General features: G+C 39.0%; 1 protein-coding gene across 6 annotated transcripts in view; it reads left to right on the top strand.

The window, feature by feature from the left end:
* Window positions 1-13988, top strand: part of ATP11C (ATPase phospholipid transporting 11C) — a 172053-nt gene that overhangs the window by 110604 nt on the left and 47461 nt on the right. For all 6 annotated transcript variants that reach the window (XM_057538288.1, XM_057538287.1, XM_057538291.1 and 3 more), the window contains 8 exons: window positions 603-764; window positions 1448-1599; window positions 2593-2664; window positions 4542-4615; window positions 6321-6424; window positions 6894-7075; window positions 8174-8437; window positions 12508-12682. In XM_057538288.1, coding sequence (XP_057394271.1) covers window positions 603-764; window positions 1448-1599; window positions 2593-2664; window positions 4542-4615; window positions 6321-6424; window positions 6894-7075; window positions 8174-8437; window positions 12508-12682 — 1185 coding nt within the window. The remainder of the gene's footprint in view (window positions 1-602; window positions 765-1447; window positions 1600-2592; window positions 2665-4541; window positions 4616-6320; window positions 6425-6893; window positions 7076-8173; window positions 8438-12507; window positions 12683-13988) is intronic.

Below are 13988 nucleotides of genomic sequence, written 5' to 3'. Positions count from 1 at the left end.
TCTAATTAAGTAACATTATTTCCCCGTCTGTCTATATTCTGTAACTCTTATATACATTCTATGACACAATGCATTTTACTTCAATCCAGTATATTTATAGAAAATATTACTTTTCAAAGAAAAGTTTTGTTACATCCCAGTTAGTTTAAGTTCCTATCCAGTATGTTTTCTCTGTGTGTGTGTGTGTGTGCGTGCGTGCGCACACACGCGTGTGTCAGTATGTCAGAGAGAGAGAGAAATAATGGTCAGTAAATTGTTTCCCACTTGGAAAATTGACTCTTCTTATGTTAACTTCTTTATATCAAAACAGATCGGTGTTAAATTGAAGGGGTCTTAGTTTGATAAAATAGCCACATTTTTCCTGCCTATTAATCTCCTACATTTGAGTAAGTCTACCTTAGACATGTGATACTATTTCAGTATCTTTAAAAATACTTCTTCATTTCTCATTCATTTGATAATATTGCTTCTGTAATTACCTGACATTTGACAAGTTTTTAGAAAAGGTGATTTCTATGGATATGAAAATATCCTTAGGTATGCCTTATAGAAAATTAATCACATTGAAGAAAGAATGCATATGTTTGTGTTCTTGTTTTTAGGTGGATTATGTATTTACTGATAAGACTGGAACACTCACTGAAAATAGCATGGAATTCATTGAATGCTGCATAGATGGGCATAAGTATAAAGGTGTAACTCAGGAGGCTGATGGACTCTCTCAAACTGATGGACCCTTACCGTACTTTGACAAAGCAGATAAGGTGGCATTTTCTGCGTTACCATTTTACCTTGAGAAATCAATTTATATAGGCATGTGTTAGCATAGTAGACATTAAGGATTTGGGCACGTGACATAGACTTTTGGATAACCGTTGGTTTGTTCTTTCAACTTCACCTTTCTTATTTTATGGACAACTCCGGAATTTGTAAACAAGTAGAATTTATAAGAAGAGAGCATTATGAAAAATGGCATTTGGGTAAAACCTTCACTTGACTGTGTGATCATAATTTTTGGTGCTTTATCTTTAAAAATATGAGCTGCTCCAAGAATGATGTCTATTAAAATCATTCAAATCCCAGCAGTGTCTAGGCATGAAATGAACCAGAGTCTCCCTGCACCTGAGCTATTGCCAGATTGTGAATTAGAATTGAATAAACTCTTTTAGGCCATGGAGATGTCGCTGCTTTGGTATTAGGTGGCACTACAGTAACTTGAATGAGTTAACATAGCCCCTAGGGTGTGTTAGCTGAGAACCAGGCATGTTGGTAGGGACTAGGAGAATATATAGTTCATTTGAGTATTATGAATTTATAAGTTTTTGCTACTCAGTTTGCTGGAGGTTATAACATTCTCTCACATTAATAACTTTTCTCTGTTCATTGACTAGTTACCAAGTGTTCACAGTGAAACTAATATAATCATTTTTCTGTTACTGTTCAATAGAATCGAGAAGAGCTCTTTCTGCGTGCCTTGTGTTTATGTCATACTGTAGAAATTAAAACAAATGATGCTGTTGATGGAGTTACAGAATCAGCTGAATTAACCTATATGTCCTCTTCACCAGATGAAATAGCTTTGGTCAAAGGAGCTAAAAGGTAAGCACGTACGTTACGCTAGTTGAATAATTTCGAGACGTACAGTTCTGCCTATAGTTAACAATATGGTATTTTCACTTCAAAATTTGTTAAGAGAGTAGATCTCATATGTTAAATGTTCTTACCACAAACAACAAAAAAGCAAAGGGGACGCAAAGAACATGAGAAATGTTGGGATATGTTTCTACCTTGATTGTGGTGATGTTATCACAGACGTATTCATGTGTCCAAACTCATCAAATTGCACACATTAGGTATTTGCAGTTCTCTATCAGTTATACCTCAGTAATGCTGTTTTAAAACCCAGAAATAAGTTGTAGAAAAATACATTAACATTTTTGAAGAGTAAAAAAAATTAAACAGTTCTTGTACTTCTCCTGAGAAAGCGAAATCACAGGAGGACAGGAGTTATTTTGGTCCTTCTCTTATTTGCTTCAATAACCTTATCTTATAAGTATCCTTATTCTTTAATAAGGAGCCAAGCTACTTTATCTGAAAGTTTGAAAAAAATTCTCAAACCTAACCAGTTAAGACCAAAAAGAAAATAGCAATGCATAGATGTAACTTGCATTACTATTTATGCATTCCAGCCAGAAGTCCAAATATTCATATTATAGTTTGCAAATCCTATAATAATGGCCACTTTTTGTACAACACATGTTTTTGCTGAAGTGCTCCCAGCAATTTTGATATCATTTGGTAACTGAAAGTCCTGTTTTATCCATGAAGCCCAAGCTAATTAAGTGGATAAAACTCACCCCTTGTGTTAGCTACAGAACTGGAATTACAAATTGCCTCTTTCTTGGTTACAATTTGTGACTGGGCATTGACTTGCTCTGTGTTAACATCTCAGTGAGTAAAAGGAAGTACAGTTATAGATTGAGATCTTATGAAAGAGAAGAAAACAATAAACAAGTATGAATAATGCCAGCGCAAGAGGAAATTAATTATTCTTTAAAGATACACAAAGGTCTTTTTTATTGTGTTTCGCAGGTATGGGTTCACGTTTGTAGGAATGCGGAATGGTCATATGAGAGTAGAGAACCAAAGAAAAGAAATAGAAGAGTAAGTAGCACTGTATGTTTGATGATTGTCACTTCTTAACCCCACAGTCCACCTTAGATGGATTTAGGAAGGGCAGCAAAGGGGACTGATCACATCTATAAATGTAGGACTCTGCTCTCCCAGTTCAGAGCTTTATGTAAATGTAGTTGGAGTAGGAGAAGACATTTTTCATAGAATGGCAGAAACTAGCATTTGAGGTGTAAATGATTCCAATTTTGTTCACATATGGGTCCAGTAGCCTGAATGAGCGTCTGCCTGGACTTTTCTGAATTTTAGATGCCATTTCAGGTCTCCAACACATGCTGCAAGAAAAATCAGTGAACATGCATGAAACCTTCTGCTGTCCAGAACCCAACCAATCATTCTGGGATTGCAAGCCCTACCAGACATGGCAGCTTTGGAGTCAGAAGCTTTCTCTTGTTCTAGATGCTTGGGTGTGAGCCTCAGGGCAAGTACTCTGATGCAGCCGTAGCTCCACATTTCTTTTTTTTTTTTTTCCCCACTACAGAGACCCCAACAAACAAAACCACCTTGGCTTAATAGCGGATTTTAATTAGCCCCTGTGATTAATTTGAATTCTTTGTAAGAACTTGGTATGTAATTATCTGACTTCCATTCTGACCCCTAGCATTTCGTGAGACCCATCACAGAAACATGTAACACATGTAGATGTGCTTAGGGAATATGCCCTTTGGGAAGGAGTGTTCAAGAGCCAGAGGAACCAGAAGAAGGCTCTTTGGCCTGACTGCCAGGAGCCCCAGGTCATTGTCAAAGTCCAGATTCTAGCCGGTTCACACCAGTGCCCCCATCTGGCCAACAACAAATGAGATACTGTGCTGCAAGTAGATGTCTTATACATACACATCCCAAAACCAATGACCCGCTCACTCTCATCAAAGAGAAGCTTTCTAGTAAATACTTGTATACAAGTTATTTATTTTCAAGAAATTATTTCCTCACATTTTTTGTAATAAGTCTTAGAAACTTTCTTCTTCATCCTTTCATCTGGTGAGTAGCTTAGCCATTTACACACAAATCTGATCATGTCAATCCACTGTTTATACCCTTCAGTGGATTCCTATTGCCCTTAGGATGAAATTCCAAATCTCTGAAATGGCCCACAATGTTCTCAGGTCCCAGCCCGTGCCTACCTCTCTTGCTACTCCCCTATCAACTAGATCTCAAGCCTTACGTGAACTACTGTAAGTCCCCCAATGGGCCACGTGCTCTCATGTTGCTGTGCCTTTGCACATGCTCTTCTCTATACTCAGAGTGCCATGATATCCTTTCTTCATCGTGTCACTCCTGCAAAACACAGCTCAGGCACCACCTCTTCCAGGAAGCCTTCCTTCAGATGCCTTCCGTCTGTGCTCCCACATCTCCCCTGTGTGTTCCTTTGTTACAGTATTTGGAAGACTAGGGGGTAGTCATCTCATTACCCTCTGTCTCCCTTATCATTTGGTAAGCGCCTTAAGGGAAGATGTGTGTCTATTGTCCAGCGTCAATCACTGTGCCTGACACATAGTAGGCACTCCATAGATGATTAAAATACTTGGCAGGGTGAGACTATTTCTAGACCCTCTCCAGATATAGCTTCGCAGGACAGCTCTTTGTTCCTCATTCCTATGCAGTCAGTCTCTCCTTACTATTTTAAGTTATATAATGAGAAGATATAGATAACCCTTAACCAACACTGGTATCCTCTGACAGCATGTTCTAAGCGCAGAGCAATTCCAAAGACACAATGGAAAGCACCCGTTGTGCCCACAACTAGCAACCCTTATCCAAAGAGGAGAGCTCTGTTAACTTAAGATGTTTCTGTTAATGTTTTATCTTGATCTAGGTATTTCACTTTTCTCTTTTTTTTTCTATTAAAGGTATGAACTTCTTCACACCTTAAACTTCGATTCTGTCCGCCGTCGTATGAGTGTAGTTGTGAAGACTCCATCAGGTATGCATTTTTAAAACTTGACTTTTTCTTTTTCCATTTGTAGATTTGTATGTTGATCAACTACTTCAAGAGAGAAAAGCATTTCACGTAGTAGTGTATGATTACCGAAAGTTGTGCAGAGCTTTTGTATACGCCTTAATGTATTTATACAAGCACATGTTCAGTTTGTCAAATTGTCAGAGGCAGAACCCCTGGTATGGCAATATATGCATTTTCTTGGAAAGTGAACTCTACCCCTCAGTCTTGGATGTCCAAACAGGAACTAAAAGGGTGACTTTTTCACAGTTCAGGGTACTAACCAATCACCACCAATGTCTACCTGCAGCAGCCCGCTACAACTGGATGGTTTGAGATTACTAGCAGTAGAATCTATGAGTGTAGAGAGTTGCTGGTTATCCCTCTCTGACCTTCCTAATTCCCCACTGCTTTACACTTCCTGGAAGCAGGTAAGCTAGAGATGACTAAGGGCCTGACTGCTGGGAAAGGGCATGTGATTTTACTCTAGCACCCTGGGCTGTTTGTTTACCGCAGTAGAGAAGCTTGCCCTTTGCAGGGGAAACAGTACCATCATTTCAGGGTTCCCCCATGTTCTTGGGAGGAGCCATGGTGACTGCGATGCCTTCTGCTCAGGTTCAGCAAGACCCATGGGTAGCATTCCTGCTTCGTTTGTGGGCTCTCATATTCCTCTGTGTGTGTGTGTGTGTGTCTGTGTGTCTGTGTGTCTGTGTCTGTGTCTGTGTCTGTCTGTCTGTCTGTCTGTCTCCAGGTGGTTTTCCAAAATATCCTTGATTTATTTCCTAGTAATTTACTTTTTAGTATTAAATCTGTTGAAAATGTCTTAATATGAGAATGGGAAGATTTAGACCTACCCTTCAGGGAATATATCCTACCTTATTCATACTTTGTGGTGTGACTGCAAAGTCACAATGCTGATTTCATTATATGTAAATGTGGAATTTGTTTTATGACTTTTAAATACATTGTGGCTATGTGAGAGAAAATTTTTTAAAAAACACCTAACATTTGGAATACTTGCTGTTCTTACCTGTACACATGCATGCCCACATTTTACTGCAGATGGTAAGATGTCTGAGGAAGTGGCCTATCAAGGGCCTTGACCTCACAGCTACCCTTTTTTAACTTTTTGAACTTAGCACTTTGCCTTATAAGGTCAGAGTGTCCTTCTTAATGGTGCTGTCTACTTTCCTGGGTGCATGGACTCGTATAAAGCTGTAGTTGTACTAGCATTCTCCAGTTTCCAGTGAAAACCTTCAAGCTACTGTTTTAAAAACTAATGTGTATAGTCTTTCAAAATGATTTTATCTTGTTTGAGCTTGAGTTTGGTCCTTGACATCTGTAGATGCCACATGTGAACTTTAGACCATGGTTGACAACATCCTCAAAGAGAATTCAGATGCAGCTCCTTGACACAAGCACCGTCTTCTGTGATTCACTTGAAGGAAGTTTCTTTTAACAGAGGTGCATGTTGTAAACTCTGGGATATTAGTTATGTCTGTATTGGTCCCAAGAGGTGGTGAATGTTGTCCTGACAGAGTAAAGGTCAAGATGTCTGCTTCCATTTGGATGAACATTCCAAGGCAGGCTCAGGATACACAGCTGCTGGGTGGGAGAGGCCACCTTAATAGTTATCTATTATTAAAATCCCAATTCTAAGTAAGTCAAGTACTCTGATTCTTTATTTTAGGAGACATACTTCTCTTTTGTAAAGGAGCCGACTCAGCAGTTTTCCCCAGGGTGCAAAATCATGAAATTGAGTTAACTAAAGTCCATGTGGAACGTAATGCAATGGTGAGCCTACACCCCCTCCCCCCAGTAGTCATAGAGAAATGCTAGAGATGACTATGTCTATGGATTGCTATTTAAAGGACTGTTTAAATGAATTTTAGCTTATTTTTATGGTCTATTTTTATATTTGGGGATTTTGTAATATTATTTTCCTTATTTTAATATAAAACATCCTGGAGCAAGTTTCTGTTCAGAATTTGCACCCTTTGAAGACTTTTCAAGAATCTTTGTTTTATGTTCTGCTTTTTTTTTTTTTTAACCCCAAGAGCTATTATTTTGTTATTCCGAACCTAATTGAATATTAACCCAGTGCAATCTGTTCTTTCTCTTTTTTCCCCCTTTTTTAACTAAAAAGGAAATTAGTCAGAATTTCTCTTCTGTATGGTAAAGCAAGAGTATTTAAAGAGTGTGTTTTGTTTGTTTGTTTTTATTCATTATTTGGATAACTAGAGATCTCCTACCTTGCTTCTAGGATGGGTATCGGACACTTTGCGTAGCCTTCAAAGAAATTGCTCCAGATGATTATGAAAGAATTAACAGACAGCTCATAGAGGCAAAAATGGCCTTACAAGACAGAGAAGAAAAAATGGAAAAGGTTTTTGATGAGATTGAGACAAACATGAATTTAATTGGAGCCACTGCAGTGGAAGACAAGTAACTAGAAAATGATATTCTTGTTATTTTAATGACCAGTCATTTAGGGTGGTATCTGTCCAGATTGGTAATTCATTCTCAAGTTTTGAAATCTTTGATTCAGCTTTGTCTGTACATCAGATTTTGAACTGTTTGTGGGAATAATTTTTAAGTTAAATATTTGTGGCTTAGAAGAATGAATCTGTCATCTCTAAGGTCTTTTGAGTACTTACTAAGCCATCCCTTCATTTATGCAGGTATTTATGAAGTAGTCTTACTATGCGTAGGAAGCTTTGTGCTAGAGACACCATTTGAGTTGGTGCTTGGTAGAATGGGTACAATTTTGAAAGACAGATGAGCAGAAGGGAAATTCAAGGTTGAGCAAACAACATGAGAGCTCGTTCTAACCTGGTTTAACAGACTAGAGCATATTTTTGCATACTTTAAAATAATTTGCTCTAACCATACAGGCTGAGCTCTGCCGGGCATGATTATAGGGCTCCAGAATAGATCTGCTTGAAAAAATAAGTTTTAGATTCTATTTTAGGAGTTTTCTAGAAGCTATGAATGCAAATTGTGAGGCTTAACCCAAACATGAAGTTATAAACATATATTCATTGGAAGGTATTAAAGTTCTAATAGAATTCATTTAGTCTACTTTCATTGTTATTCTCTGACCAAAAGGAATGCAAAGTATCACTCTTCTTCTACCCTTGCCTTTCAGAATAGCCTTTCAGAATAATGCTTAAAATCTCCTTCAGAATGGTTGGCTTTCCTAAACTTCCAGCTCCTCAGGAATGGGGATTCGCTAACTTCCTTCAATATCTCATTAGACTGTGTCTGGCCCTTTCTGTTTTGAACCATGTTAAGTATTTGTATAGTGAGATAGAAAACATAAACTTTCCAAACCTCATTGTTTGAAATGTACTTTAATAAGTAAAACTATGCCAGAAAGAGTATGCTCAGAAATGGTAGAGGATATATAAGACAAACAACTGTTAAAACATGTCAGGACTCCAGAATTGCTATGAATTATAAGGATATTCTCTTTAACAAGCCTTCTTGTAGAATCTGTGTCAGGAATTTTCAAAGATAACAAGGTTTCCTTTGTGTTTCCAGGCTACAAGATCAAGCCGCTGAGACCATTGAAGCCCTGCACGCAGCAGGTCTGAAAGTCTGGGTGCTTACTGGGGACAAGATGGAAACAGCCAAATCTACCTGCTATGCCTGCCGCCTTTTCCAAACCAGCACCGAGCTCTTGGAACTGACCACCAAAACCATCCAAGAAAGCGAACGGAAAGAAGATCGATTACATGAGTTGTTGATTGAATATCGTAAAAAGTTGCTGCATGAATTTCCTAAAAGTACTAGAAGCCTTAAAAAGTAAGAAAGTACATCAATTTGTTATATTTAGACATTGGTACAGATGTAAATCACAGCTGTTTATGCAGAAGGCTCCGTTTTCTGTAATTTATCAGTCTTTCATTGCAGGTGCTTTAGCCTTGTAAGTTAGAACCTTTCCTGAGGACTTGGCTAATGGCCCATTTGAGATTATTTGGCACTTTCCACCTCTTCTTTCATTTAAAAGAAAACCCTGCCCTTCTCAAGCTTTAGAAAAGTGGTTCATTTTCTAAATACTTAGGGTCTGGGTACTTATCATTGATACTCTGTCCTGGTCCATGTTAAGAAAAAACATTCCTTTTCATGGTCTCTTAAATTGAATGTAATAAAATCAGTCTCTAAAACAGTTTCCATGCAGGTCGAGGTCCTGGAGCCATTTTCTTTGTGAATTTTCATGCCCCAGTGCTCCAAAGGAGACCAAATACTTGATAGCATGGCTACTGGACTGCTTTCAACAAGCTGCTTACGAAGAACCTGTAGAATCTAAGGTTCTCAAGGAAAGCCACTGATCCACAATAATTCAATACCCAGAGTTACATTTTCCTATACTTGACATTGACCAAGGCCTAGCTTTGTCTAAACCAATTACTGGAATTTACCTTGGCCGTAAGCAAATCTCCTCTTCTGGAATGCCACAGGATGTGTCTGCAGTAAATCCAAAGACCCGTAGATTATATTATTTCACATTTCTTAAGTGCCCTCTTTGTTCCAGGAACAACATTAAGCACTTTAAATTATTCTCATTTAATCTTCCCAGCAACCCAGTAACACAATCTTATTTTCTTCATGTTAGAAATACGGAAACTAAGGCTGAGAGAGATGAAGTGACTTATTCGAGATAACACAGCTAATAAGGTGTAGAGCAAGCCTACCCAATTCCAGAGCCCATGCTTTTAACAACTATGCTCTATCTGTGTCCTCATCACTAGTGTTTAAACAGACTTTAAAAATGAATAGCCCACATTCATGAAGCTATGGCCAATTTTAAAACAGCTGTTGTTCTTCTGTTACTTGGACATCAGTGAGAGTAAACAGGTTTTTATTAATTGCCTATGATAAATGTCTCCTTCCTTTAACCAAATGGTACTTATAAAGGCAGTCCAGATTACATGTGTTTTACTTGCATTTATCTTAGTCTGCTCAGGCTACCATAACGAAATACAAGAGACCAGGTAGCTTAAACAATAGAAACTTACTTCTCACATTTCTGGAGACCAGAAGTCTGGGATCAGGGTGCCAACATGGCCGAGTTCTGGTGAGGTCCCCCTTCCTGGCTTGCAGAAAGCTGCCCTCTTGCTGTGTCCTTACTTGGCAGAGAGAGAGGAAGCTCTGGTGTCTCTTCCTCTTTTTATAAGGATATTAATCCCATCATCCCATCATAAGGGCCCCACTCTCATGACTTCATCTAAACTTATCTCCCAAAGGCCCCATTTCCAAATATCATCACATTGAGGGTTAGGGCTTCAACATGGGACTTCAGGGGGGGACACAATTCAGTCCATAGCACCATTCAGGAGCCCTTGGGCACTTTTGTAAAAGCCAGGGCTTATGGAAAACTGAACTCACCATCTCAACATTCCCTCTTCCTGACTCATCTGGAGTTGGGTACACTCTTTCCCCAAGTTACACAAGCATCAGACACAGAATCCCTTTTGCCAGGTTCTGCTCCTTTGTCCCTTCCACTTCAAATCAGCCACCAAGCCTTACCCATGTCCCCACTCTCTCCACTGGTGCTCCACATCAGATTCCTAGTAACTCGTGCCTCAAAGCACGTAAGCCCCTCTGCCAGATGAGTGGTCCTTAGGTATAAAGTACTGCCCATGTCACAGCCCTGCTCAGAAACCTTTAGTGGATCTCTATTACCCACAGAATCAGGTCGTACCAAAGGCCCCAAGTGACCTTTTCAGCTTATTTTCCTAATGCACCACACATACATTCCCTCTTTTCTTCACCTCTTTCTGTCCTGTCTTTTAAGTTCCATTTCAGATATCATACCTCACAAAGAAACCATTGTTCTTTCCTGGTGTGTATTTATTGTCCCAATCACTGGATATTAACCTTTTTTAAAAAAATTTTTACTTTATATTGGAGTATAGTTGATTAACAACGTTGCGTTAGTTTCAGGTGTACAACAAAGTGATTCAGTTACACATATACATGTATCCATTCTTTTCAGATATTAACCATTTAATATCATGTTTGGTTGGGTATATTCTCTCATGTGTGCCTCTGTTACCCCAAGGAGATTTTCTATTCTCCAAAGAAAGATTAGTTAATAATTCTTTCCATTCTTCTATATGGCCTAGTTAGAGACCAAATACTGCTTGACTGATTTTTTTTTTAACATCTTTATTGGAGTATAATGGCTTTACAATGGTGTGTTAGTTTCTGCTTTATAACAAAGTGAATCAGTTATACATATGCATATGTTCCCATATCTCCTCCCTCTTGCCGCTTGATTGATTATTGAGCCATTGTTTTCTGCTCATTGTCAGCTCTGTGAATAGGGGAGCAAAGGAGAATGCATGATTGCTATCTCTTTAATTAGTGGATAAAACAGGCTCATAATATCATGAAGCAAAATATGAACGGAAGGAAGGAAGAGGCATATTAGTCTCTCACTACTCATAGTCCATAGAACAGCAACTCCATTATCACCAGAAGCTTGTTAGAAATGCAAAATCTCATGTCCCACCCCAAAACTTCTGAATCAGAATGTGCACTTTAACAAGATTCCCAGGAATTTTAGCAAGATTCCTTTAAACATTAAGCTTTGAGGAGCATAAAATTAGACAAATGAATCTATTGTATAACGATGAGATCCTGCTATGTTTAATAAGTCTACTGCAGCAGTTCTCAAATGGCACCCAAGATTTCCTGAGCAGAAATTGATTAATCGTTGGTTTTTTTGTTAATTGCAAAAAAAATTAAAATGTTAATTGATAGAATTTTCTCAGTTGTAAGTTTTCCCCCATATGTTTTTCTTAAATACTTGGCACCTGTTATATATATATTTTTTTAATAAATTTATTTATATTTTATTTTTGGCTGCGTTGGGTCTTTGTTGCTGCACGCGGGCTTTCTCTAGTTGTGGTGAGCGGGGCTACTCTTGGTTGCGGTGTGCGGGCTTCTCATTGCGGTGGCTTCTCTTGTTGCGGAGCAGGGCTCTAGGCGCGTGGGCTCAGTAGTTGTGGCGCACGGGCTTAGTTGCTCCATGGCATGTGGGATCTTCCCGGACCAGGGCTTGAACCCGTGTCCCCTGCATTGGCAGGCGGATTCCTAACCACTGCGCCAGCAGGGAAGTCCAGCACCTGTTATATTTGTCTTTCCTGGCAACTAATACTACTTCATCCTGGCTATACATGAGAATCACCTATGGAGCCTTTTAAAACATGCCTATATATAACCAAGCCCTGCCCAAGATACCCTGATTTAATTTGTCTGTGGATAAACCTAAGACATGGGCTTTTTTTCAAGCTGCCCAGATGACTCTCATAGGAAGGCTATGGTTGAAAACCGCTAGTCTAGTATAAAATGATACTTATTTAAGAAACATATATCATTATTGTATGCTATTCTTTAATGAACACTATGTCTTTTTAGTAGTCCATCATATTTGAGAAGCCAGGTCTATTGATAGGTTTTGTCATTCGGGCAAAGATATTAAGAATATCTTCTGTGATTTGTATACCCCAAAGCCATTTTGTCTTTTCCCTGCATTGTTAAGGAGTTTTCAGATTGATGATTTGTCTTCATATCAGAGTTTGATGGAACTGTAATTTCCAAAATTCACCTTGAGTTTCTTATATGGAGACTGGCTGCTAGAAGGCCATTATTTTTATATTTAGAACTTAGTGCCATCTATATGGGCAGCTTGAGTCTCAAAGATGTGATAGAAAGTCTCTGTTGTGCCATTAATAGAGACGGTTGCTTCTTTAGAATTTACAGGTGCAGGAACCAGGTTGATGATAACCCTCCTCTGAGTGGTTTTTTAAAGTTCCTAAATAGCAATGTATAGTAGATTCAAATATAGCATTGTTTTTCTTTTTCAGAGCATGGACAGAACATCAGGAATATGGATTAATCATTGATGGCTCCACGTTGTCTCTCATATTAAATTCTAGTCATGACTCTGGTTCTAACAATTACAAAAGCATTTTCCTACAAATCTGTATGAAGTGCACTGCGGTGCTCTGCTGTCGGATGGCACCGTTACAGAAAGCCCAGGTAACTGGATGTTAGTTAATGTTCCATTCTGGGTACTTCTGTACACATATGTGCAAATGTTCACTTTTAATTTTCTTCAAAGAGCCCTTGAGTACCTTATATTTTCCCTGGATTCTTCCCCTATGTGGTCCAACTCAGAAGTCTTCCCACCAATTTGAATTAAACCTGTGCTTCACCTTTTTGTCTCCTCAAGCTGGCTGTCTAATTCCTCACCTTGCAAACTTCTCTAATGAGTGCTTGGTGCCTGCTGCCTTCATCCCACTACTCCTGGCTCCACTATTGCATTAGCCCCATGCATTCTTTCTTCTCACCTTACTCTGCTGCATCTCCTGGAGGAGAGCAGGGACCTCCTTGCTGAACCCGTTGTGTTGTCTTTCGTTTTCTCCTCATTTCTCTGCTGCAGTTGACACTGCCAATTATGTCCTCCTTTAAACTCTCCTCCCTTGGTTTCTGTGATGGTCCACGGTCCTTTTTTTTTTTCCCCTTCTTGGCAACCTAGTGTCTTTTTATTTTGTTTCATCCTGTGTCTTCTCCCTAATTGTCAGTTTTTTGGGGGGGCTATGTCTTCCCTCTGCTCTTCACTTACATCCTATCTCTCTGGATAAGCACATCCATTTCTATGACTTCCATTGATGATATATCTCTCGTCCTGACTCTTCCTTTTTGTTAAGTCTCATATTTCTAGCTGCCTGCTAGACGGCTCTATATGGATTCCCCACTGTAACATTAAATTCTAGTATCCAAGACAGATATTATAATTTTCTCCTTCAGCCCAGTTTATTTTATCCCTTGTCTTTATTATTCCTATTACCAGTGACATTTTTCTTTGGCTCCCTAAGTCTCCAAACTGCCTTTGATCCTTTTCTTCTCACTCACTCCATATATAGTCACCATGTCCTACTGATCCTACCTTTTGTCATAGCTCTCATTGTGGTGCCACGTTGTTAAACCTTTTATCTCCATCTTAGTGCAGGCAAGCCCTTAGGACTTTACACACAGACTATTTGATTTAATCTTCTCATTAGTCTCCTTGCTTTCGCCCTTCCCCATTCCATCTCTTTCCCCATACTCCCAAATTAATCTTGTTAAAACAGTACTTCTCCCATCATATATTCTCGCTCAGAACCTTTCAGTAGTTTCCTAGTCCCTTAGGATGAAGGGCAGATGACTCAATATGGTACTCAGGGCCACCCCTGTCGACCCTTTCAATGTGTCTACATATTTTGTGTCCACCATCACTCTCACTTCCAGCGAGAATCATCCACTCCTGTTGCTTGTTCCCCCTCTGTGTCCCTTCCATGTGCCA

The sequence above is a fragment of the Balaenoptera acutorostrata genome, chromosome X (genome assembly GCF_949987535.1).
Source record: "Balaenoptera acutorostrata chromosome X, mBalAcu1.1, whole genome shotgun sequence".
Taxonomy (NCBI): Eukaryota; Metazoa; Chordata; class Mammalia; order Artiodactyla; family Balaenopteridae; genus Balaenoptera; species Balaenoptera acutorostrata.
Note: the sequence above shows the minus strand (reverse complement) of the source record. Positions and strands in the feature narration are given on the sequence as shown.